Source organism: Hipposideros armiger, unplaced genomic scaffold (genome assembly GCF_001890085.2).
Source record: "Hipposideros armiger isolate ML-2016 unplaced genomic scaffold, ASM189008v1 scaffold_228, whole genome shotgun sequence".
NCBI lineage: Eukaryota > Metazoa > Chordata > Mammalia > Chiroptera > Hipposideridae > Hipposideros > Hipposideros armiger.
The window spans coordinates 2,615,992-2,639,483 of NW_017731578.1; the positions used below are offsets into that span (position 1 = coordinate 2,615,992).

The 23,492-nt window shown below is 53.9% G+C and overlaps 1 protein-coding gene across 1 annotated transcript in view; it reads left to right on the forward strand.

The window, feature by feature from the left end:
* LOC109389286 (tumor necrosis factor receptor superfamily member 10A-like) overlaps positions 1–23,492 on the forward strand; it is a 24,345-nt gene continuing 853 nt past the window's right edge. Inside the window, 10 exon segments of the mRNA XM_019654669.1 lie at positions 1–42; positions 10,753–10,840; positions 11,978–12,103; positions 14,939–15,053; positions 16,437–16,513; positions 18,040–18,165; positions 18,536–18,574; positions 19,292–19,317; positions 20,161–20,463; positions 22,735–22,777. Coding sequence (XP_019510214.1) covers positions 1–42; positions 10,753–10,840; positions 11,978–12,103; positions 14,939–15,053; positions 16,437–16,513; positions 18,040–18,165; positions 18,536–18,574; positions 19,292–19,317; positions 20,161–20,463; positions 22,735–22,777 — 985 coding nt within the window.

The following is a 23,492-nucleotide window of genomic DNA, read 5'->3' on the forward strand; positions in this document are numbered from 1 at the left end:
ATGTCGGTGTGGCTGCCGCTGCTGCTGCTTGTCCCGGCCTCGGTGAGTCGGGTGTGTCCGCAGGGGTCGCCCGGGCAGCGCCGGGAGCCCGGGGACCAGGTGGCGGCGGCGAGCTGGGCAGGCCCGGGAAGAGACCCCTCGGGAGCAGCCCAAGGGGACCGGCGGGGGGTCGGGCCGCCCCCACGCGCACCTCTCTGCCCCCGCCCCCCAATCCTGCCGGGCCGAGGTCCCCGGGGCCCCTGCGTCGTGCGTGGTGCCGGGAACTGGCGCTGCTCCCCTGCCATTACGCCTGGGGGTGCGCTCTCTAGGAGGACACGCTGGTGCCTCGAAGGCCCGATGGCACCCCATTATTTTCAGGGTAACGAGTCTGTGGCGATGTTCAGGGCGTCTCCGGGGTGCGGGACCTGGCGTGTGGGGGCTGCCAGGCCGGGGGCGGGCGGCCGCTGTGCGCTGCCCGGAGCGAGCGCTGCAGACCCGGCCCCGGAGGCACGTGTTTGGGGGGCGTTTCCAGAAACCCCGAAACTATACACCGCCCACGGAGGGCGAGGCGGTTAATTTAAAGAAGTCTGGTCTTTTATTTGCTACAAATCAACTCAGCTGTTTTCTGTTATCTAGTCTTCGCGCAGATTCGCTGTTTCACTCTGTGAATATCGCTAACGTTTTTTCATGTGTAATTGTTTCCGTACTTTCATAATTCCGTTATCACAACACGTGATCGATGTACTTTCGAAAAGCATCGAGCGCGGCCGTCTCAAACTACAGGAAGTGTGAAGATTAGTTCACGGTTCAAAGTCAGACCCCCCCACCCCATCCTCATCCTGTGCTCCTCTCAACCTCAGATGAGCCCCGGGGGAGCTCACTCTTTACTTGAGTGACTTTGTCTACAGCTTCGCTCCTTTTTTCCCCGTTCCGTTTTCAGCGCTTCACCCTGAGAAGTGACCCCAGCTCTGTGGCTGCCGCTTCTGGGTGCCTGTTTTATTTGTACCTGAGCCATGGCTGCGTGGGCTGTGCCCCCGGGAAGTGCGGGTGCAATCTGGCATCATTTCCTCTGTCCTGCCTTCAGGCTGGTTCTGAGCAGCTCCCTGTATTGGGAGCGCTGGTGCCCTGTGGCAAAGCCTGGCTGGTGATGCCTGCAGGGCCACTTTTAAGAACTGAAAAGGTGTTTCTCCAGAGAGCCCTATCTTGCATGGAATTTGGGTGTGTCAGGACAGGTTGGTCATGTGACTTCAGGGGACTTTCCTCCTTGTCCTACCTCCTGAAGCTTCAGGGCCAGGAGATTCTATTCCAGGCTGTACCTTCTGGACTTAGCCCACCGCCCTGCCTAACTTAGGGGGTGCAGAGCAGACGCCTTGTCCTGTGTTGCTGCAGTGCAGCCGCTGGGCCTGGGGTTCTCAGCACCCCCTTCCAGAGCTGGCTGTGGGGGTTACTGTCTGTGGGCTTCCTGGAGACCCTCCCAGGCCCCTCCCTCTGGGGGTCGCCTTGCCCAGAGGAGCACTTCCGGTTGGTGGCACATTGTCACTCACTGAAGTCCTCAGCTTCCTTCAGGACCTCCAGGGTTTCCTCACTGGGGCCTTTTGGGGGTCAGCAAATGCCAGTGGTTCCCAGGTGGCAATGGGTGTCTTTAGGGGTTTCCTAGGCAGGAGTAAAGGGGTTGGGAAGGACTTTTCAGCCTAAGGGGCTGGTGGAAGGGTCCAAAGGGACAGCAGACCGGAGGGGACGCTGGTGCCAGGAGGGAGACCCCCAGCTGGGTGAGACCCTGGGGTGAGGGCATTCCCGGGAGGTGGGCTGTGAGTGGGAAATGGGGATCCCTTGGTCATCTGCAAGGGAGAGGCCGGAAAGGGACTTGGATACTCACATCTGGTGTAAAATGTACTGGGGCGCCATAAAATGCTCAGGAAACAAGATAAATCATACTTTGATGCAGTACCTTTTAAAAATAAAAAATTTATACAAAAAAAAGCATGATGAAAAAATAGAAACATTTTAAGTAAAGACAGGACGTGACCCTGCACTTGGTCTGACCCTGCTCACTTGCTTCACACCCTGGTGGCCCATCCCTTACTCCAAAAAATTTTATGCACAAAAGCCAGCGGCAGTTTTCCGATTAGATTTTGTAAAAAATTTTGCTTAGTATTCATCTTGATTGCTCTGATTTGTTGGGATTTTTTAGGCGGGGGCGTGCTCTTATTTTGCATCATATTGGGTCTGGAGGTCAGCGGATGCTGGAATGGAGTGCACAGTCAAGGGGGGGAGGTGCCAGAGTGCCAACAGCCGTGGCTGAGACACCCACTTGTTTCCAGGAAAATGACATTGAACTTCATTTCGTCGTCGTCTTGAAGGAATGAATTGAATCAAGAGACGGAAATTTGTGCAGCAGGAACAGCAGAAGTTGATTAGTGAAAGAAACATCACCAAAGGGTGGTAGATTAGGGAAAGGAAATCAGAATGAAGAGAAAACTCAACCAGTAGATGACAGTCGGGGTTTGTCATCAGTACTTAGCGTCACTTTCTGAATAGTAACTTGAGGTCCTCTAGAGGCGCTCAGCGGGACTGGGACCCAGTTGGCAAGGCTTCTCCTTCGTCACCTTCCCAGGCTGTTCTCCGGGAGTGCTGGATCCCGGAGTGCTGGACCCCAGACGTGGAGCGGGTTGACCCAGGAGAGGGACCTGCCCCGCCTGACATTGTGTGAAGGTTTTCATTTGTGAAATAAAAGGGGCTGAATTGCCTCCGCCTCCCTGCTCCTGTCTCTCTTTGTCCCCCTGAGGTGCCCAGTCCTCTGGCGGTTAGCAATGCATTTCTGTGATTTAGGGGCATGTGTAAACATATCGCCTTGGTTTGGGGTTGGTGTAACACATGCCTTTGGGGGGGAGTGTGAAAAGCTGGAATCCTGTTGGGCTACTGAGGTATTGCTGACAAACAGGATGTGTCCCCCCCACCCCCCTTCTCTGAGTTTTGACAGCCCATCTCTCTGACTAGAGGTATGTGTGAGCCTGGAGTCCTGCTGGGCAGCTGCCAGGGGTCTTGACCCAAGTAGGAGCAGCTGCAAGGCGCTTCCTAATTCCCTCCTCCTCCTCATTTCTGTCTCCCTACCCACCAATCACCATGGGCCTCGCACACTCGCTGTCAGTCGGGGCGAGGAGTTGGAGCCCAGAGCTTCAAGCAGGAGAGCTGGAAGGACGGGGGCGCTGGGCAGAGAGAACGCTTGAGATGGCTACTCAGAGGAGGCTGGTGGGGCTGAGGCCCCGTGGCCGTGACAGGGAGGGTGACGCCTGACGGCTGGAGGACAGGGCACGAGCCCTTCATGGTTTCGTACTTGCAGGGGACCGAGGGCCGACCGAGGTGGTGAGCCCAGACTAGATGGAGGCAACAGCACCCGTTATGTCCTTGACCAGCTGCGTCCAGGAAGGAAAGTGCTTCCTCTTATGTCAGATGTGCTTTCCTATGTGAAGAGGTTTTTAATTTTTAAAGTTTCATTCTGAAATCACTTCAGACTGTCGACTGGCAAAAATAAGTCTCCACAAAGTCCACCAAAAGAACGGTTTATTTTTGCAAAGAGAAAGAAACACGGTCACCCCAGAAGTGTGCAAATGCAGACTTCCGACCAACGCTCCAAGCAGCCGTCAAAGTGAAAAAGAAAAGCCCAATTCTAAGATGGGTCTTCTATTTATTAGCATCCCGCCCCGGAAGTTACCCCAAGTTTAACAGGAAGTTAGGACTAGAGCATTAACAAGGGGCCCAGCTCCACCCATAGTCCTCCCAGCTCTATGGTTAAGCATCCTAAGATGCCAGTTCACTTTTATCACACCCCACTCTTGGTCAAGACCTTTTCTCTAAAAATCGTTGAGCAACAGCCAGGCCTTCTAGTGTCAGGTTTTAGTGTCCAGCCTTTTGTCCCTCAATGTCAAACGGGCCTCTTCTGGGTGTCACCTATTACGTCTGGGGAGGAGGGCATGGATTGGGAAACAGCTGGTGTCCAGTGTCGACCGGCATCAGAAGCAGAGCTTAAATAGATCAGAGTTAAAGGTTGAATTAGAACAACATAGCAACCTAGCTTACATCACAGGGGATAAATGCATAGGACGTCCTGTAATTATCTCAAAGGGTGAGAGTGGTAGATCTGAAATTTAACAGAAGCGTAGATGTGAAATATAAAGGGACTAATGGCAATGCTTTTGGCAAAGTATTTGAATAGTTTGTGTAAATCTTGCCAGTTGGGTCTTAATAATGCCATTAGTGCGTTCAGCCAATCCAGGCACAGTGAAAATGTTGTTGGATTGGCCAAACAGCACAGACTTGCTTTAGTACCTGACCAGTGAAATGGGTTCCTCGATCACTGTGGAGTTCAAGAGGAGTTCCCCAAGTGGGAAAATCTTCTCTAACAGCACTTTGGCCACTGCTTGTGCATTAGCCTGTCTGCAAGGGACAGCTTCAGTCCAGTGAGAAAACATGCATATTGTGACTAAAACATACTTGTATCCATGAGACGGGGGAAGCTGTATGAAGTGTAGGTGTCAGACCTCAAATGGAGGTAAGAAAACCATGTTGTTTCCATAGCAATCCAAAGTCATGGGCCACTGCAAGGGCGTATCCGCTGTCAGTATAAATGTTGACAGCTTTACCTTTTGCTAAAATGCAAGCTCAGGTGAGGGCATACAATTCAGCCTGCTGTGCTGAAATGGCCAGAGGTAAAGGTGCTGCCTCGATGACTTCAGAAGGGGTTACGACAGCATAACCAGCACAGTACTCACCATTGTTTTTTAAGTACGAACCATCGGGAAACCATGAGAAATCAGTTTATTGAAATGAGTTTTCTGCAAATCGTCACGAGGAGTCAGAGGGTGATCTGCTAATGTCGGGCAGCCATGAGGGGCTTCCTCCGTCTCAGTAGGAAGAAAATCCAGCATGATACTTCGCGAAGAAGTCTCTGCCTAATAAATGGGTCGGGGCAGAAGAACTAAGGAGAAAACAATGTTAATGTTCATCTCTTAAGGGACCCAGACAAAAGGGAATAGGTTCAGATAGATAAACCTGTTTCTCCAAGATGATCAAGGGAAGAACTGCAAAAAGCCCCTGTATCCTTGGAGTCCCCTCACTGGGAATTAAAAAGGCCTGAAAGACACTGGTTAGTAGACAGAGAGCATCTTGTACACTTCACCTTACGGCAATCCCTTTGCCAATGTCCTCGCTCCTTGAAGTAGTGGCAAAAAGTGGAGTTCTCTGATTTCCCCCAGGGTCTCCCCTTTTCCATGGCTGAAAGTCAAATGTCTTGGTGCTCTTGCTTTTAGGCGGCTCATCTAGGAACTGGCAAGTTCATGAGCCAAATTTACCGAGTCTGGGGTCGGCATAGTTCCCCATCCCATCCTGGATCTCCTAACCAGGAGGGAAAGGTTCTCATTTAGCCCATTGTCAAACAAGGAATTAAAAGTCACATGTGTGGAGTCAATATCTGAAGGAAGACCAGAATTTTCCTTAAAAACCACCTGAAACCTATTATAATAGTCATGGACAGATTCGTCAGACCTTTGTGAGCAGGTGTGAATTTTGCTCCAATCAATAGACCTTGGGAAAGCCTCTGGAATTGTTCAATGCAGTTTTCAAGCAAGTTCTATGGCTTCCTCCCAATAATTGGAGGTTTGCTTTTCTAAATCCCTGTCAGGATGCCTGTCTCCAGCAATCCTCATCCAGTGTCTAGGTTGGCCTTCACCAGCCAACATATGGATCAGCTGGTACAAATCAGAAAACCCAGGTTGACATGCCTAAATAGTAATATCAAATTTCTCAGCAAACTTATTAGAATCCTCAGTTACGCTAAGAAGTTCCTTTACAATGGCTCGTAGCTCAGCTTTCATCCAGGGGACATAGGCAATGTGGGGCTTATTAGGATCTCCACAGGGTATAATCTGAAATGGAAAAGGACCGATAAGTTCTGAAGAAGGAGAGAGAGGAGGAGATTCAAAAGAGTTGAGATGAAAGTGGGGAAGGCGACAATGAAGAGCGAGATGGCGTCGGAGGTGGAGTTTGAGACGCAGGAGCAGTGGGGGAGGGGCAAGGCGGTGATGTAGACAAAGGACACGAGGTTCCAGGCACCATTCTATTTCAGAATTTTTAACAGTCTTTGTTAACTTTGAGACTATTTTGTAAGCTGACAACTTTCGATTCGCAGTCCTGTTTGGCCGCCTCCATATACCACTCCTAATAGGCATTCTGTTCCTGTTTCTCAGTTAAGCGCTGTTACTATCCAATTTAGTTTTATGAAAATCAAGTTTGGGAATCTCAAAAGTTTCTCAAAGTGGTCACTGATTTTTAAAATTAACTTGTAGTCAGATCTGTCCATTTAGTTAAATACGTGCACGAAAACTCCTCGCGGGATTAAATATAAACTTGGCTGGTGTCCCTTGAGGAGGGATAGTTTTAGAAGGCTTAGACATCAGAGATCCCATTTTTAACAGAGGGGCCAAAACAATTCACAGCTCGAATAACCTGCAGGTCTACAGCTCACCTCACTCTGGAACAGTCTCATCACTGCGAATCAGACCGGAGGGCAGAGCCAGTTCCAGGCAAATGACCAACTCTCAGGTTGTTCGGTTACTGGCTGAGCTGGCTGGCAGTCCATTATATTTCTCAATGAGGCACCACAATCTAATACCGGCTAAAACTGACCAATTTTATAACCTGGAAATAACCTAGAATCCTGAAAGGGATGTTAGGCGAAGGCCAGTTTTTTTTTGTCTCAAATGGTTTCCGAAGAAATCAAGCCGACATGCTACGAGTACACAGACAAAGAAAGAGGCTCTTAAAGCATTCACACACACACACACACACACACACACACACACACACACACATATAGCAACCAGCAAACAACAAAACAATTCCCAAATAAAGCCTGAGAGCGCCAGATGCAAAACCCCGTTGGCTCAAATTCAGGAGAGCAGCTCACCTGAGGCCTCTAAGCTGGGGAGCAAAGGATCGAGCCGAACAGCTCAGTTCGGCGCCATAGCTTGCCCGCCAGTCAGAAGCCATCAGAGTTGTGGTCCTCTCTGGATCCCGGATGAGCCCCCAAAATGTCCACTGGTAAAAATAACTGCAGAAAATCCACCAAAAGAATGGTTTATTTGGGAAAAGAAAGAGAAACCAAGTCACCACAGGATTGTGCGAATGCACACTCCCGACCAGCGCTCCAACCGGGCTGCCCATGTGAAAAAGAAAAGCCCCGATTCTAAAATGACTGGCCGTTCTATTTATAAGCATCCCTGCCCTGGAAGTTACCACAAAGTTTAACAGGAAGTTAGGTCTAGAGAGTTAACAAGGGGCCCAGATCCACCTATAGTTCTCCCAGCTCTATGGGAGTTCCCTTTTATCAAGACTTTAAAGCTTATCAAACTAGTCTAGATGGTTGCAAAAGTGTGAACGCACTCCATGCTGCTGTGTTGCACACTGTTAAAGCGTTCCTCTTAGGTGATGTGAATTTTAGCCTAATCTTAAAAACTGCCTTTCGAGGTTGTGTGCGTCCAGCCCGCCTCTTCTTGGCTGCCCAGCTCAAGGCCAGGGTCACATGGTGGACCTGCTCTGTGGCTCCTGGTGTCCTCCCGAATACGAAGCCTCCTTGACCAGAAAGCAGATTGTGAGCCACCCCCAGATACCAGCCATGATCCGTGACCGAGATGAAGACGTGCTTAGCTACGCGACCAGCTTGGGGGTGGAGGAATGGGCCGTCTGAAGTACTGCTGGAAGCTGAAGGTTTTCTTTCGGGAGAACCCGCACTTCCTGGGTGCGGTGATCAGCAAGGCGTGTGGCCTTAGCGTGGCTGGTATGAGGCGTCTCGGTCCACTCCAGGCCACCGGTTCTGGGATTATGAGCGTGGAGCCACGAGCAGCAGGAACGACACCAGCAGCTTAACTTCTTCAATTGGTCATCTGACCAGAACGGCCCAGCTCAGGGTCTGGCAGGAAGCTGAGGTCCTCAGCGAGGACGTGACGGCATCAGGAGGGGACGGACAGGGGGATATGCTGACCTCAAGATGAAGAGGGCGGAGCATCGAATTTGGCCCAAGTAGCACAGGAGTCCGAGGTGTAAACGGGTGGGAGAGATGGCGGGACACAGGAGAAACATGGGGAAAGGGTGGCCCGTGGAAGAATGGGAGAATGTGCACCACACATCTGGAGTGACACTGAAAGAGACATAAAGAAGCTCACCGGTGGACAAAATGTATAAAGGGCCGGCCGTGTGGCGCGTTCGTTAAGAGCTGGCTTGGGACGCCAGTTCTGGCAGTAGGGCCCCAGTTCAGATCCCACATGAGGGCCAGTGACACTGCCCTCCACAGCAAAGATGGTGAACAACAGCTCAACCTGGAGCTGGGCTGCCAAGAGTCGCCGGCGATGGGTAGGCTGCAACCCCTGCAGCAGTGGGTTGCCATGGGGAGCCAGCAGCCAGCGTGAGCGGCCAGCAGCCGATGTGAGCTGCAAAGAGCCACCGTGAGCGGCAGTCCAGTGGCCGGTGACGGATCTGCCTCACCCGGGAAGAGCGCAATGATAATACCAACATGGGCCAGTGAAGCGACGTCCTCCACAACTAGACTGAAGAACAAAAGGACAGCAACTTGTCTGTTCCCCTTCCCCTGATTCCCCAGTACTGTTCCCCTCCCCCAATTCGCCAATAAAATCTTTAAATAAATAAATAATAAGAAAATAAAACATAAAAAATACCTTTCAAAAACCTAAAATAAACTAGCACACGGACTTCCTGTCCCTCTGACCCAGATCCTGCAGAGGGTGACATCTTGGGTGCCCGCCATGCGGGGGTCACCACCAGCATGTGACAGGGAGATGATGCTACCATCTGGGCTTCCGACTTTCTGCATGTTTTGCCAGCCCTCCCATGTCCTTGAGTAACCTTGGAGACTCCTCCATCTTTGTCTTCTACAACTGTAGCACTGTTGAACGTCCAGCCGATAGTTTAATAAAACGTTTCTCCATTTGGGTTTGTCTGACGGTTTCTTGTGAATAAATCCCAGATAGGCATTTGTGGCAAAGATACCACGGAGGTGATGTGCCATTTTCACTGCACCGTCTCAGGAGACCCACAACTCATATCGATGTGTCCCTTCCTGGTGGCGTCAACTTTGATGATTTAGTTCAGGTGGTGTTTGCCTGGCTTCTTCACCAAAAATTAACTTCCTCCTCCCCCAATGTCATTACCAGGTGTCTTGTGGGAGTGTCTTTGACACTATATAAATACCCTGTTTCTCCTCAGGTTTTCAGTTAGTAATGCGGGTTCTTGGCTCAAAAACTTACTGTGGTGCTTACAAACTGAATTTTCTACTTGAAACCTATCTAAATATCTTTTTTTGGTGACTTTTTGCTTCATTTTCCCCAAATAAAGTGCGACATAAAACAGTAATAACTAAAGATAGAATCTGGTTTGGCTGTGAAGGAAATAAAAGGATCTGGGGGACTGAGGCACCAAGGAAAGTCAAAGCCAGAGTAGAAGGGAAGAAAGAACCGCAGAGAAACTACGGTATCAAAACCACCAAACAAGTGGGCAGAAATAACTCTAAATAGGGGAGTGACCCAATACGTAGAAATAGGAGAAGCTCATTCATGAATTATCACGTTCAATTAGAAAGAAAATCAGGCCGTGAGTTAGTTTTTTTAAAAAATCTATTGGGGAATTGGGGAAGGGGCAACGGCAGGTTGTTGTCCTTCAATCTTAGTTGTGGAGGGCGCAGCTAGCGCTCTTTTTTTTTTTTTTTAAAGATTTTTTTTTTATTGGGGAATTGGGGGGATGGGAACAGTGCTGGGGAATTGGGGGAAGGGGAACAGACAAGTTGCTGTCATTTTGTTCTTCAGTCTAGTTGTGGAGGACGTTGCTTCACTGGCCCAAGTTGGCACCATCATTGCGCTCTTCCCTGGCGAGGCAGATCAGTCGCTGGCTTCTGGACGGCCGCTCACTGCGGCTGCTGGCCGCTCACGCTGGCTGCTGGCTACATACGGTAGCCCATGGCAACCCACTGCCACAGGGGCTGCAGCCTACGCCGTCGCCGTCGCCGGCGACTCAGGGCAGCCCAGCTCCAGGTTGAGCTGTTGTTCAGCATCTCAGCTGTAGAGGGCAGTGTCACTGGCCCTCATATGTGGGATCCGAACCTGGGCCCTCTGGCGTCCCAAGCCAGCTTTTAACCATCGCGCCACTCGGCCGGCCCACCCCGTGTGATAATTTTAAGAGCTGTGCCTAAATTGGCAGTAACACAGGATTCACCTGGTAACACAGTTGGAAAGTCAAAGTGCAGAAAGTCATGCCAGGCATGGGGTCAGTAGGATGGAGGGGGTGCTGGCTTCCTCACCGTCAGGTAAAAGGGAATTCATCCTAGGAAGCTGGGCAGGGAACAGACGTGAACACTCAGCTGCTGAAACTCTTACCCATGTTCTAGAGCAAAACCAAATGCTGAGTTCTAATGGGTCCTGACCATCCAGCCCCCCTCTGACCCTGCACACAGGTCAGACATCCACCCACAGACAGTCGGCCAGACCTCATGACTTTGGCTGCTAGAGCAGGTCATCCCCCTAAATAACTCATGCTCCCTGTGACAGTCAAAGGTCAGAGACGAAAGAAAAGTTCCCAGAGTGTCCCCCCGGGAAGCCCACCCCGGCAGGGAAGCGGTGCCCCCTCTGCTCACACGTGTCCGTCAGAGGACGTGGACGTCCATTGGGAACAGAGGCCTCTCCTGGTAAAGCCAGCTTCCCTTTCTGACCATAGGTGACCGCCGCGACCAGTGTGACCCGGTGTGGCTCAGACAAGTATGAGCTAAAGAGCCTTGGCCTGTGCTGCCCCCTGTGCCCGGCAGGTGAGTGTTGGGACGTCTTCCCGAGCCCTCCGGGCAGACCTGACCTGGGTGGGAGGAGGGGGCTCGGGGCAGAGCAGCAGGCTGTCGTGGGGGGGCCTCTCCTTGGCAGCCTCCCACCCACCCCACCAATGCACCCGCCTAGTGGGGCTCTCCTGTGAACAGAGGGCTTTATGTGCTTGTTTGAAGGTGGGTGAGCTACATTCAGCAGAGCTTGGAGGACACAAGTGGGGGTGCATGTGCAGGCAGGGCGCCCCCACATACCCTCCTGTCAAGAGGTCATCTGGGGAACCTGGTCAGAGGCCCACTGCCCCCACACCTGCACCCCCGTCTACTTACATAGGCAGTTGTGCACACACTCTCAATGACACTGCTTCAGGGGTCTCCTCCGTGAGGGGGCCAGCCACACACCTACCCCCATCGCCATCTGCACCCCCACACTCACCTCCTTCTGTCCGTGAACCTGTGTCTTCACAGGACGCCTGGCTCAGGGGCCAAACCTCACAGCTGGACCCCTCAGCCCCGTACCCTCTCCACATGCACCTGCACATACACCTGCACTCACACACGTGAGCACACGCACACCTGCGCACACCACACTTAGAAAGGAATGAGACCCACTTGGCCTGCGTGACACCTGTGACCTCCTGATGTGTACAAAGTGCACGTTTTGGTGGCCTGTCCCCGGGAAGGAGTGACTCAGATACAGTCTCGCATGAGGCGAGCCCCGGGCCCGACGGCTCCTCAAGAGTGGGTCAGACGCCTCTGTTTCTGGACTTCGATGTCCCCTGGAATTTGGGCTGGAAGCTGATGAGCATGCGGGGTGGTGAGGGGCCGGATGGGGCGGGGGTGGACGCACAGGCCTCCAGGCTCCCGAGCAGGCTCCATCTGTCTACATGAGCTGCAGGATACTGGTGACAGCTTAGGGGGTGCTTCAGGTCCCCAGTCCCTGGGACACATGGATCGGGGTGTCAGTCCAGAATGTTCCAGAAAGGTAGGAGGTGAGGGGCGACAGTGTCCAAGGGCCTGGCCACCAGGGGCTGTGGGACCTCCTGAAGCAGAGGCCTCGGGTCCAGGTCGGGTCTGTGCAGAGATGGCTGCCCTGGGCGTCCGCCTCCCATCTGTGTCCCCCCCACGCAGGCCAGCACGTCAACAAACATTGTGACGGGACCCAGTCCACACAGTGCAGCCAGTGTGAGCCTGGCACCTTCACGGCCCATCCCAACAGTGAGACCAGCTGCCTGCCGTGTGCTCAGTGCCGGGACGGTAAGTGGGCTGCGGGTGGGTGCGGCTGAACCTCTGGTTTTAAAGCACCCCCTTCGACCTGGCTCGTAGGAATACCCCAAAGGCAATTATTAAAGATGGACTCGGGGACGGGGCTGCCAGAGCCCCCACCACACGGCGCCTTTTCCCAAGATGACACGTGTATGTGGTTAAATAATCAGTCTACACGTTATCAGCATTTCAGAGTCGCTGAGCACCAGAATAATATACAGGAGGGGCGGCCGTTTGGCTCAGTGGTTAGAGCACAGTGCTCATGACACCAACGTTGCCGGTTCAATCCCTGCATGACCATGGAGCTGCGCCCTCCACAACTAGATTGAAGACACCTACTTGACTTGGAGCTGATGGGTCCTGGAAAAACAGAAGCTCCCCAATAAAACTGATTTTAAAAATATTTGAGAAAAACAACCAGAAAAATATACAGCGGTTCATCTAAATTTCTATGTATGAGCAACAAAGTGATTTTAAGAATGTAACTTTAAAGAAAAATACCACTTACATGGGCAAAAATATAAAATAAGATACTTCAGAATGTATCCAATAAAAGATGTGTAAAATGGTTTTAGAGCAATCACTGTTTTAAAACATCCAAGCCTGCAGAGAAATACAGCACGGTGAGGAAGGAGACTCCGTGTGTAAGGATATTGGTTCCCACGAAACGGGTCTCAGATTCAGTGAATCGTCCCCAAAGGAAGCGCCAACAGCACATGTCCGCTCACGCTCTGCACCCTAATAGATCCACTTCTGACTTAAAACATCACCACAGGCACTTTCCTAAAGCTCAGTAAGCTGACAGCCATGGAAACAAGACGGCACCAGCTCCCCACATATTAGGACTTCGTACAAGACACGATTAAGACGGGAATAGTCACTCAGGGTGGAGAGTTAAACCAGCGGGACAGAGTGGGAAACCTCATGCCCGTGACCCGTGGTGTGTGGCACCGGGACCTGTCTCTTCCTGGGAGGATGGTGGTGTCCGCAGACGATGCTAACATGGATTACTGCTCCTCCTCACGGGAAATGTCCCCACAACCCAGCTCTCACCATCCACGAGAAACAACTTCTGGTCCATGAAAGTCCACACGTGAAATGTAAAACTTTAACAGGGACAATATTCACAGTTTCTATCACTTTACAGCAGTGAAGCATGTTTCACATCTGTCACAATAAAACAAACTGTAAGAGGAAAATTGATACATGGGACTGCATGAAAACAGACAAACTTGTTCCTCAGAAAACACCCAAACGTGAAAATTTGGGCCATAAGGTGGGAGGACATATTTGTGCTGCATGTAACTCACCAAATTAGTATCCAGGACACATAAGTGTGCCTATAGATCAGTACTAAGGGTTCAAAAGAAACTTTTTTAAAATTGGGGATCAGTGGTTTTTCAGGACCCATCAGCTCCAAGTCAAGTGTTTCAATCTATTGGGTTGTTGGGAAAAGTCATGACACATTTTTGCAACGAAAAACAGAAAAAATACATCATGAGTTTTCCGACAATCCAATAGTTGTGGAGGGCGCAGCTCAGTGGCCCATGTGGGAATTGAACCGACAACCTTGGTGTGATGAACACTGTGCTCTAGCCACCTGAGTTAGCCGGCTGTCCAGAAAAGAAATTTTAAGTGGAGAGACACACAGACGATTCAAAGATGATGAAGCATAAATGATCACTAAACATACAAGAAACACTGGAGTGAGTGAAAAGACACACTGTTTTTTGCCTGCCAGACTGAGAAATTAAAGATGTTAATGCCACGTGTTCCTGGGGACACGGGACAGTGAGGACAAAGGGGAGAAGCAGGAAGGTGAAAATCACTGTGGGCGGAGTTAGTGATTAAACATGTGCCTGAGCACCCACCCCTGTCCCACCCCGTGTCACCCATGTCCCAGTCTAGACCTGACCAGCTCTTCCCATGTGCTCGGAGGGAGCTGGGGAGTTTGTCGTAGCGCAGCCAGAAGCCCCCAAACGCTCACTGACTGCAGCGTCTATAAAGCATTGTGTGAATACGCACGGGGCGCGGTGCCCACAGGGAGAGTGGACCCCGGATGTGAGAGAGGCCCAGAAGCCACCCCAGCGTGGTGTGCACAGCACGACCCCGCTGTGACTGTCGTGCTGACACGTGTGGCTTAAGGATGTGACAGGACGAGGTGGTTTCTACAGGGCAGACCTCCGGTGTGGGTAGGGGCTTCGGGGTGTGGGTGGGAGTCTCAGGCTGGGGGTGTGGCCCCATTTTATTTATATTTCATGTACTGTTTATGGCTCTTCCACTGTGGTACCAGGGAGAACGGGCAGATGGGCAAAGGCGTTTTTCAGACCTGAGTGCACCCCCATGTTTGAGGCGGCCGGGCCGGCTGTGGGGCGTCTGCCCTGTGGGGTGTGTAGACGTGACCATGCCCAAGGGCTTCCAGAAGGGCGGTCATCAATGTGACTGCAGGGGTGGGGGGTGCGATGGCTGCTCTGGGTCCCCGACCTCTGTCTGGTGTGTTACACAGAGCCAAAACTGGTGTTGTCTTTTTCTTTGGGGGACAAACAAGATGGAAGCATTTGGGGGTGTTTCTCAACAGCTGACACTGTCCCCCCATCCCAGATTGCAGGGGCACCCTCTGGTCCTTGCACAGACACTGCAGGTTTGGGGTCACCCACCATAATGTGAACACCCCAATTGCAGGAAATAAGTTCTGGTGGTGACCTCGTCACCCCTAGGTATTAGCAGGGAGGGTGACAGCAGACACGGTGTGGCTGGATGTGGCCCGGTGTGGGCGGGGACAGAGTCCGTGCCCTGTGACTGACCCTCAGCCTTTCCTCTTTACAGATCAGGAGGAGGTGACTTCGTGCTCCCCGACCAGGGACCGGCAGTGCCAGTGCAAGACAGGGTCCTACTACTGTGACTCAGGGGACTGTGTGGAGATGTGCTACCGCTGTACCAGGTGCCACCTCGGGGACGGGCACACCAGACAGGCCTGGGCTTGGGTACCCACGCCTCCATTCGCAGCATCTTTGCTTTGGGTCATTCGTGTAGTCCCTTCTCATGGGTGCCTCAGTTTCCCCATTTGTAAATGGGGCTCAAGGTAGCACCTTCCGTGCAGAGGGGTCCCGAAGGTTAAATCAGACAAACCTGCTGGAAGTTTCCACCTGGCGGCCGGCCAGCCTCAGGGACCCCTGGACTCGCGGATCCATTCATTCAATGACTGGGAGCCCTCTGGCCGCAGGTGGGTCTGCAGGCCTCAAGCCCCAGGGGTGTAGGAGACAGACAGTTAGGACACACACACAGTGACAAATCCGTGAGGGGCAGACGGCGAGGAGGGGGCTGCTTAGACAGGTCTCTGGAGTAGAGGCCTGATGAGGGAGGGATGGAGCCATAGAAAGTTCCAGAAGGAGGGAGCTCTGGCAAGGAGAAGAGCGTTCTGTGCCCTGTGACCGCGCTGAGGGACCGCTGTCGCTTTGTGAGCGTCCTGGGGCTGCTGTAACAAAGCACCCCGCTGGATGGCTCTCAGAAACAACAGAAATGTGTTCTTCCACAGTCTGAGACCAGAAGTCCGAAATCAAGGTGTCGCCAGGGCCTCGCTCCCTTGGAGGCCCTGGGAGGAACCTGCTGCCTCTTCCAGCTCTGGGTGGTGGCGGCTCTTCTTGGCGCCCGGTGGCTTGTAGGCGCATCACTCCAACCTCTGATTCTGTCCTGTCGCCCGTCGTCTCCTGTGTGTGTGTCTCTGTGTCTGCACATGGCCTCTCTATCTGCGCACCGATGTCCGTCTTGCAAGGACATCGGTCATTCTGGCCGACCTGCTCCGGTAGGACCTCATCCTGACGCGATTACATCTGCAAAGAACCTATTTCCAAATCAGGTTTCATTCTGAGGTTCCGGGTGGGCATGGATTTTGGGGGAGACATTGCAGTGGTGAAGCCACTTGCAAAATAGCTCACTTTTGTGGGGCACATTGGAGATTCTTAATTACACATCAGCCTGTGTTAGGCTGCGGCTCATGTATCTGCCAAGTGCAAAGTGAGGGCTGCCGTCAGGTCGGGTTTGATCAGGGCTCTGGCTTCTCTAGACCTCGCTTGCCTGTCCCCTTCTCCATGGGCTTCATCTCCGGGCTGACGTCCCTCTTGGTAAAGACGCGGCTACAGCAGGTCCCATCCTCATAGCCACACACAGCTCTGTCCAGGGACAGAAAGACCGAAGTCCTGAGCTTTATTCTCCCTGAAGCGATTTGGGCAGATCGCCTGGGAAATGCCAGGCACCGATTGCCCTGAGGCTGGGTCTGGGGCCGGGCAGGGAGAAGTCACCTCGGGTTTCTTCTCCTTCCTCTCAGGTGTGAACGTGCCACCCTTCATCCGTGCAATGCCACACGGGATGCCACCTGTGCTGCAGAAACGAGCCCAGTGCCAGGTGAGAAGCTGATCTCATGTCTTAAACCTGGGTCAGGAAACCTTTCCCCAAAGGTGAGGGATTTCGGCTTTGTGGGCCGAATGGTCTGTGTTCTCAATACTCACTCAGCTGTGCTGCTGTCATGTCGGAGTGGGGGACAGAAAGTAAACGGGTGTGCCTGGCTGTGCCAATAAAACTTTATTCACAAACTAGGCGGTGAGCTGGGTGGAGCCTGTGGGCCATAGTTCAGAGACCCTTGTCTTCAGTGAGCAGACAGACTCCTTGGAGTCTGCGTTGGGCTTCCCCACCCTTGCCCCCCGAGTTGGGCCCTGTGGGGTCAGGTCAGCATCCCTGGGCTGACCGGGTAGCTCTCTGGACCCATCCTGCCTCCCGTTGCGGAGCGTAGCAGGTGGGGAGGACTGGCTGGCTCCCAGGGCCGGCAGGTGTCTCCTTCAGTTCAGACCCTTCCCGTTTCGTCCGTCCTCCCCGGTGTCACCCCGATGCCGTGCTGGTTCGTGGTGGGAGGCGGGGACCATGTTCCGCTGTGTGTTCTCCATACTCACATGCAAGTGACCCAGGATCGTGTTTCTAAACAACGGTCCCTTCCCCCACCCTCAGTGTCACTTGGTCATGAACCAAGTGCCCATGGAACCCTGGGACTTTCTGTCTGTCTGTCCTTGGATCTGTCCCGCTCTGGTGGCAGGCCTGGACATCGGAGGCAAATGTCCCCCGTTGTCCTTATGATTGTCAGGGCAGCTCTTGGACTTTGGGGTGTCAGTTCCTAGTTCAGAATGGCTTGTTGATTTTCACAAAAATATTTATTCGAAAACACACAAACACTCAAAGAATAGTGTAATTCCCAAAAAAAAGCAAAATACATTAGGAAGGGCTCAACCTGAGTATAAAGAAAAGCCTTGGAATGGAAGGATGACGTCATGTGACAGCGTCACCGTGGTCCCTCTGTCCTCACGGGGCTGTCACAGTTCCGATGGGCCTGCCCCGCTCCCGTATCTGTGTGTCTGTGGCTCTTATCGGTGCTGTGATGTCACCAGGCTGAGACCAGGACACCTGACTGATCTCAACACACGTTTCCTGGGGTGGACCCTGCCCTGCTCCTGGGGCCACTGTGCCGGGCCGTCCACAGTCAGGACAGGCCGTCCCGTCCCTCCTTCCGGCCTCCAGGCTTTGCCTCCTGCTGGCCCAGGAGTAAACCCCGCAGCTGTGGCCGCTCAAGCTGGACGGGGCCCCAGCCTGGAGCACCAGGACCTCTTGCTGCCCTTCTGTCGGGAGGCACCTGCTTCTGCTTCTGAGGAGCAGGACCCCACACCCTCTGAGCTGGGTCCTTGGTTGAGCCCTCGGATGGAGGAGCCTGTCTTCCTGCCTCCCCGCTGGGCTGGGCCAGTCACCCCTCAGTGGGGAAGCGCTTTGGGGCCTGGGCGACGGGGATGTCGCCTTCGGTCCCGGGAGCAGGCATGTCTTCTGCAGCAGGTCCCTTGGGCCAGGGAAGCGTGCTCACCCTGCTCTAAATACCCTGTGTCCTCCGTCAGGAAACCCAAACGAGGACTGCCTCATCCCTTTGCATCTGTGGGTGTTCGTTGTCATCGGCACTCTCATCTTTGTCAGCATGGTTGTCATCATTGTTGTTGTCATCATCTGTTGCTGTAGAAGACGACGTAAGTGAGAGTTCGATCAATTCCAGAGAAATAGATCAGTGACCCCATGGGAGCTCCGGGTGGGGACCTGGGAATAGGAGGTCCCGATGGGGAGTTTTCATTTAAAATAAGGTGAAACTTTCTAAGTTGGGGGGCCTCCCTGGGCCTCAGCTGGCGTTGGGGGGTAGGGGCCGTCTGTCACGTGCTCCCCGACTACACACAGGGCTCCAGACTCAGGACAAATGGTTGGATGGAGACGGGGCATTTGGGGTGTCCTCAGCTGGGAAGCAGGGAGCGACTGGTGCTGCTTTTGCCAGCGGGGCCGGGAGGAGGGCGGGTCCCTGGGTGCTGGTGAAGGGCACTGAGTAAGCTCACCTCTCTGTGTTGCCAGGTATGCAGCTTTGGCAGCCGGTTGCCAATTTCTTGAAAAGTAAGTACACTTTTATTCTCATACTTTGTTGAGAATTCCATGCCTTTCCTTTTTCTCTCAGGAGTTGTTGTCTTGTCAATGTGAGTTATAGCCACGCGCCACTTAGTGACGGGGACACGTGCTGAGAAATGCATCGGGAGGCGATGGCGTCACGAGCCCACCTCAGCGTGCACTTATACACCCCCAGGGGGCACACCTACCGCACAACTGGGCTGCACGGGACAGCCTGGCGCTCCCGGACCGCCCTTCTGCACAGCACGTTACTGCAGAAAACAACACGAGATTAAACCAACACCAGAGACAACGATGCCATCACGACACCCGGTGAACACGAGGCGTGTGAGGCTGCTGCCGGGCAGCACGGCACGCTGTTTTACAGCAGAGTTTGCATTTTATAAGTAGAAATAACACTCTAACATAATGATAAAAAGTGTGCTAACTACCTAACGCAGGAGCATGGTCAAGTGTTATCGTTGTCAGGTTCTATGTGCTGTACATAATGTGCAGTGTGTGCGTCTGGCGGCACGGGAGGCCAGAGACGCGTGTGGAATGCGTTGTCCTATGTCGGCATGGTGTCACTGGGCGATGGGAATCTTTCGGCTCCATTAGAATCTTCCAGGACCACCCTCATTTATGGGCCACCGTTGCCCGAAACGTCGCTGTGCAGCGATCGCATGAGCGTGTTTTTCACCTGTGTCTCTTCCTTTTGCTTTTCAGAAGAGCGGAGTGAGCCAGGCAGCCATGTGAGTATCACCCTGGTATTTGCCCCATGGTATCTTCCGGCCAGGACGGCAGTGGAGACACCCCAGGGAGGGCGCGCGGCAGCAGCCCAGGCCCCCCACGTGCGTGCACAGCTCAGCCTGTGGGGTGGCTTCTCGTCCCCTTACTAGACCCCAGAACACGTGTGCTAGGAGAGGACTTCAACTCTGCTGATCTAGACCCCTGAGTGGAAACTGAGGCGCAGAGAGGCAGAGGGCTTTGTGCTGGTTTCCTGGGGCTGCCGACATAAACGATCGCACTCGGGGGTGGGGGCTTAAACACTAGCAACTTCCAGTCTCCCAGCTCTGGAGGCCAGAGTCCGAAATGCAGGTGTCAGCGGGATTGGTGGCCTCCGAGGCAGGGGGGCCCCTTCCCGTCCCTGTCTTCGCTTCGTCTGGTGTGGCCAGCTGTTCTTGGCATCGGGGGCTGTAGACACATCACTGTGCCTGTGTCCTCACACAGCCCCGTCCTCGTATGTCTGCAGAGCTCTCCTATCAGGACACTAGTCACTGGACTTAGGGCTCACTGTCACCCAGTATGACCTCATCTGTAAACACCCCATTTCCAAATATGGTCCATTCACCACTAACAGGTCAGGATGTAGACTTCTCTTTTGGGGGCCACCATTCACCCCATGACTGAGTTGTCCTGGGATCCCCCAAGGAGTTAGTGGCAGGGCCAGGACCTGACCCCTGCAGTATCCTCCTCTGACACTGCACAGCCCTGGTGAACCTACCAGACAGCTGGGCCTTTCTTTTCCCAAAAGGGCCTTAGGGGGGGCTGTGCTGCGGGGCCCTGTCACCAAAAGAAATTCCTCTGTCTTTCAGTCATATAACTCCAGCCTTCCCAATGAGGTGTTGCCACCCACGGACCCCAAGAGGCACCCAGCAGCACTTGGTGTGAACTCACCTCTGTTGTACGAGGGCCCAGCTTTGGCAACGGAGGCCAGAACCCCACCAGGGCCCTCTGAGGACCCCGAGGATGGAACTGAGCTGCAGGTGGTGGTGACTGGAGGAAGTGACACAGCCCCAGAGCAGGCATCACAAGCTCATGCTCCCGTGTTACAAGCTCATGCCTGTGGGCCCCAGGGCCAGGCCGAGGCATAAGCCTCCCTCCGTTGTCTGCAGCAGGTGAGAGACATCTGCGTGGGTCTGGGTGACAAGGAAGCCAGTGTCCGGAGCATAACGTGCATACTCTCATAATTATCATATGAGTTTCCTGCAGCGACTGCAACGAAGCACCGCAGCCTGTGCGGCTGAAACATCAGGAATTGATTGCCTCCCAGTTTGGAGGCTGGAAGTCCAGGATCAAGGTGTCGGTGGGGCTGGTTCTTTCTGAGGCTGTGAGGGAACGTCTGGTCGAGCCTCTCCCTGGGTTGTGCCGGTTCCTGGTAGGCTATGGGGTTCCTGGGCTTATAGATGCATCACCCCGTCTCTGCCTTCATGTTCACGTGACGTCCCCCCTGTGTGCGAGTCCGAGTCCACAGTCCCCCTTCTCACAGGACACAGTGACAGTGGATCAGGGCCCACCCTAATGAGTGATCCCATCTTTACTGTCTGCAATGACCCTAGTTCCAAATACGGTCCCATTCACAGCTACTGGGGGTTAGGACTTCAGCACATGATGTGGGGACACAATTCAACCCATCACAGTCCCCAACCTTAACTGTTGTCTGAGGGGACTGTGACACCGAGGGGGCACCGATGCTGAGAACGTGTCCTCACCCAGGACCCACTGCTGGGAGGCAGCTGCACCAAGGTGCCCCACCCGCTGGTGCTGGATACTGTGGCCTCCCGAGCGCACGAGGTCTTCTAGGTCACGAGGCCAGACAGCTGTGTGACACGAGGCGTCTGGAGAAGACGGGGTGTAGGGGTGTAGGAGGGCGGGGCACACGCACATCCGCAGGGCAGGCTGTGCAGGACGGAACAAGGCTCCCCGTCCAGCCGTGCAAGGAGAGAGTGACAGCCTCATCCTGGTTTGTGGGCTGCGGGCTGGGGGTGTCCCAGGCAGTGACACTGAATAGGGTTTGGTGAGATGAGCAGAGGTCCCCTAAGTGGCCCTTCAGGAAGAGGGGACAGTGTGTGCCGCATCTCAGAGGGGCACGGAGCCGGTGTTTGGGGAATAACGAGGACCCCGTTTCTGGATCCTAAAGGCAGGACGCAGGTCAGGGGTTGAGGGAAAGCGTGCCCGGGACGAGGTCGTGGGGCTCCTGTGACGAAGGTCCTGGGCCCCGAGGCTCCCGACACAGGCATGGAGACGAGGTTCTGGGGTCGTGTGTCCTTTCACATCATTTCCGAGAGACAGTCTGTGACTTTTGTAAGACTTTTCAAGGGGTGAGACAAATATGATGCAGAAGTTAGACCCCCCCCCCGCCCATGTCAGTGGAGGCACTGCGGGGTCAGGCTGTGTGCTGGGGTCCCTGGAGGTCCCGTGGCCTGTGCTGTGAGAGTACAGCCGTTATCACATTCTATTGATTGATTTATTGAATGATTGAAATTTTTTGGGGAACAGCGTTTTTTCCAGGACCCATCAGCTCCAAGTCAAGTAGTTGTTTTCCATCTAGTTGTGGAGGGCGCAGCTCTGTGATCCACGTGGGGATCGAACAGGCAACGTTGAGGTGTGCATTCTAACCACCTGAGCTCACCGGCCGCCTCCCTTATCCCATTCGTACCCCTACTTGGTGGCAGAGCAGCCACAGGACAGAGAGGGGGAGTCGGGTGCCAGGCTAGCAGTGCCAAGAGGCGGAGCTGCGGTCTGAACCACGTGGTCCGGCCCCAGGGCTCGTGCCCACAGCGGGCGGCTCGTACTCATGGGAACGCCCACCCTCCCCCTCCCCCTCCGCAGAACCGGGAGTTTGGAGCCGCTCCAGCAGCAGCTCCTTAAAATGGGGTCAGGCTCAGCCTGTCTGGTGCCAGGACACGGAAACTGCATTTAAGTCACAGTGCATTGTAGGGACACGTGTCCTCTCCCTTAGTACTGTCCAGGGTAGCGCAGGTCACCCCCAGGGGACATCATTCACCTGTTACCTGCCCCACCCCCCAGGTGGGACCTGTGTCTGGGACAGAACAGGGGTCGTACTCAGAGCAGCCAGGCCCAGGACCCCCGCCCTCCCGAGCAGGGGCAGCTGTGACACCAGCAGTGATGTCCCAGCCCCGTCAGTGTCCTGGGGCAGCGTGACCCAGAGCACAGGTGGGCTGAGCGCTCTGCTACCTGTGGGGGAACGGGGCCCACTTCCCCGTGGGCGGACTGCCGGCACCTCCCGGTTCTGCTCATGGTCCTGGGGGCCCCCCTGCCCCCAACCCGCCTCCCACAGGAACCCAGACGACGGTTCATTTCAGTGGAATTCCTCTGAGGCCGCATGGATTTCTCCGGAATGATTTTATTCCCTTCTCTCTCCACAGGAATATGAACGTAAATATTATTTGAAGGACACGTCCTGCGATGGTAAGTCACGCGGATCCTTCATTTACGGTGACTGTTTAGGCGTAAGGCTTACTGTCTGGTGTGAGTGTCAAGGTGTAATGTCTTTAGTTCCGAGAAGCGGGAACATGTACCTACACGCCGCTCAGGGAACTTCCCTGTGGATTCAGAGTCACTTTTTCACACTCAGTAGTGGCATTAGGGAAAACAGGCGTTTGTCAAGTTTGGGGGTTCATAAAGACTGAACGTGGCTTTTATTTTGTAATATTCATGTTTTTAAGAAACAGTGCGAGTGGCTGGTAGGAATTCCCGTGTAACCCTGGATTGGCAGCCCCCTGTTGGCTGCGATGCTGCGTTTTTAGTGGGACAGGATTTTGCTGAGCCCATGCTGTGTGTCAGGTGCTTTCCACACTCTCATGCTGTCTAACAGCTCTGCGACAGCACCCCACTTTACAGATGTGAAAACAGGACAACCTGAAGCTCCGAGGGGTTACAGCCCTCGCCCCAGATCCTAACCATGGCCCCCTGACGTCAGCCTGCTCAGGGCTGACCGCCTGTGGCCTCCCAGGCTGTGGTGGGAGAGGAAGGCGGGGCCAACCTCAGCCGACTCCGTCCCCACCGGCCTCCGACGGCCCGGGATCCTTGGTCCCTTCCGCCAGCGTCCTCGGGGCCAGTAATGGAGCAGCAGACACGTCGAGGGCCCTGGCGGGTCACGGCTGATCACGGTCTCCTGGCCCCT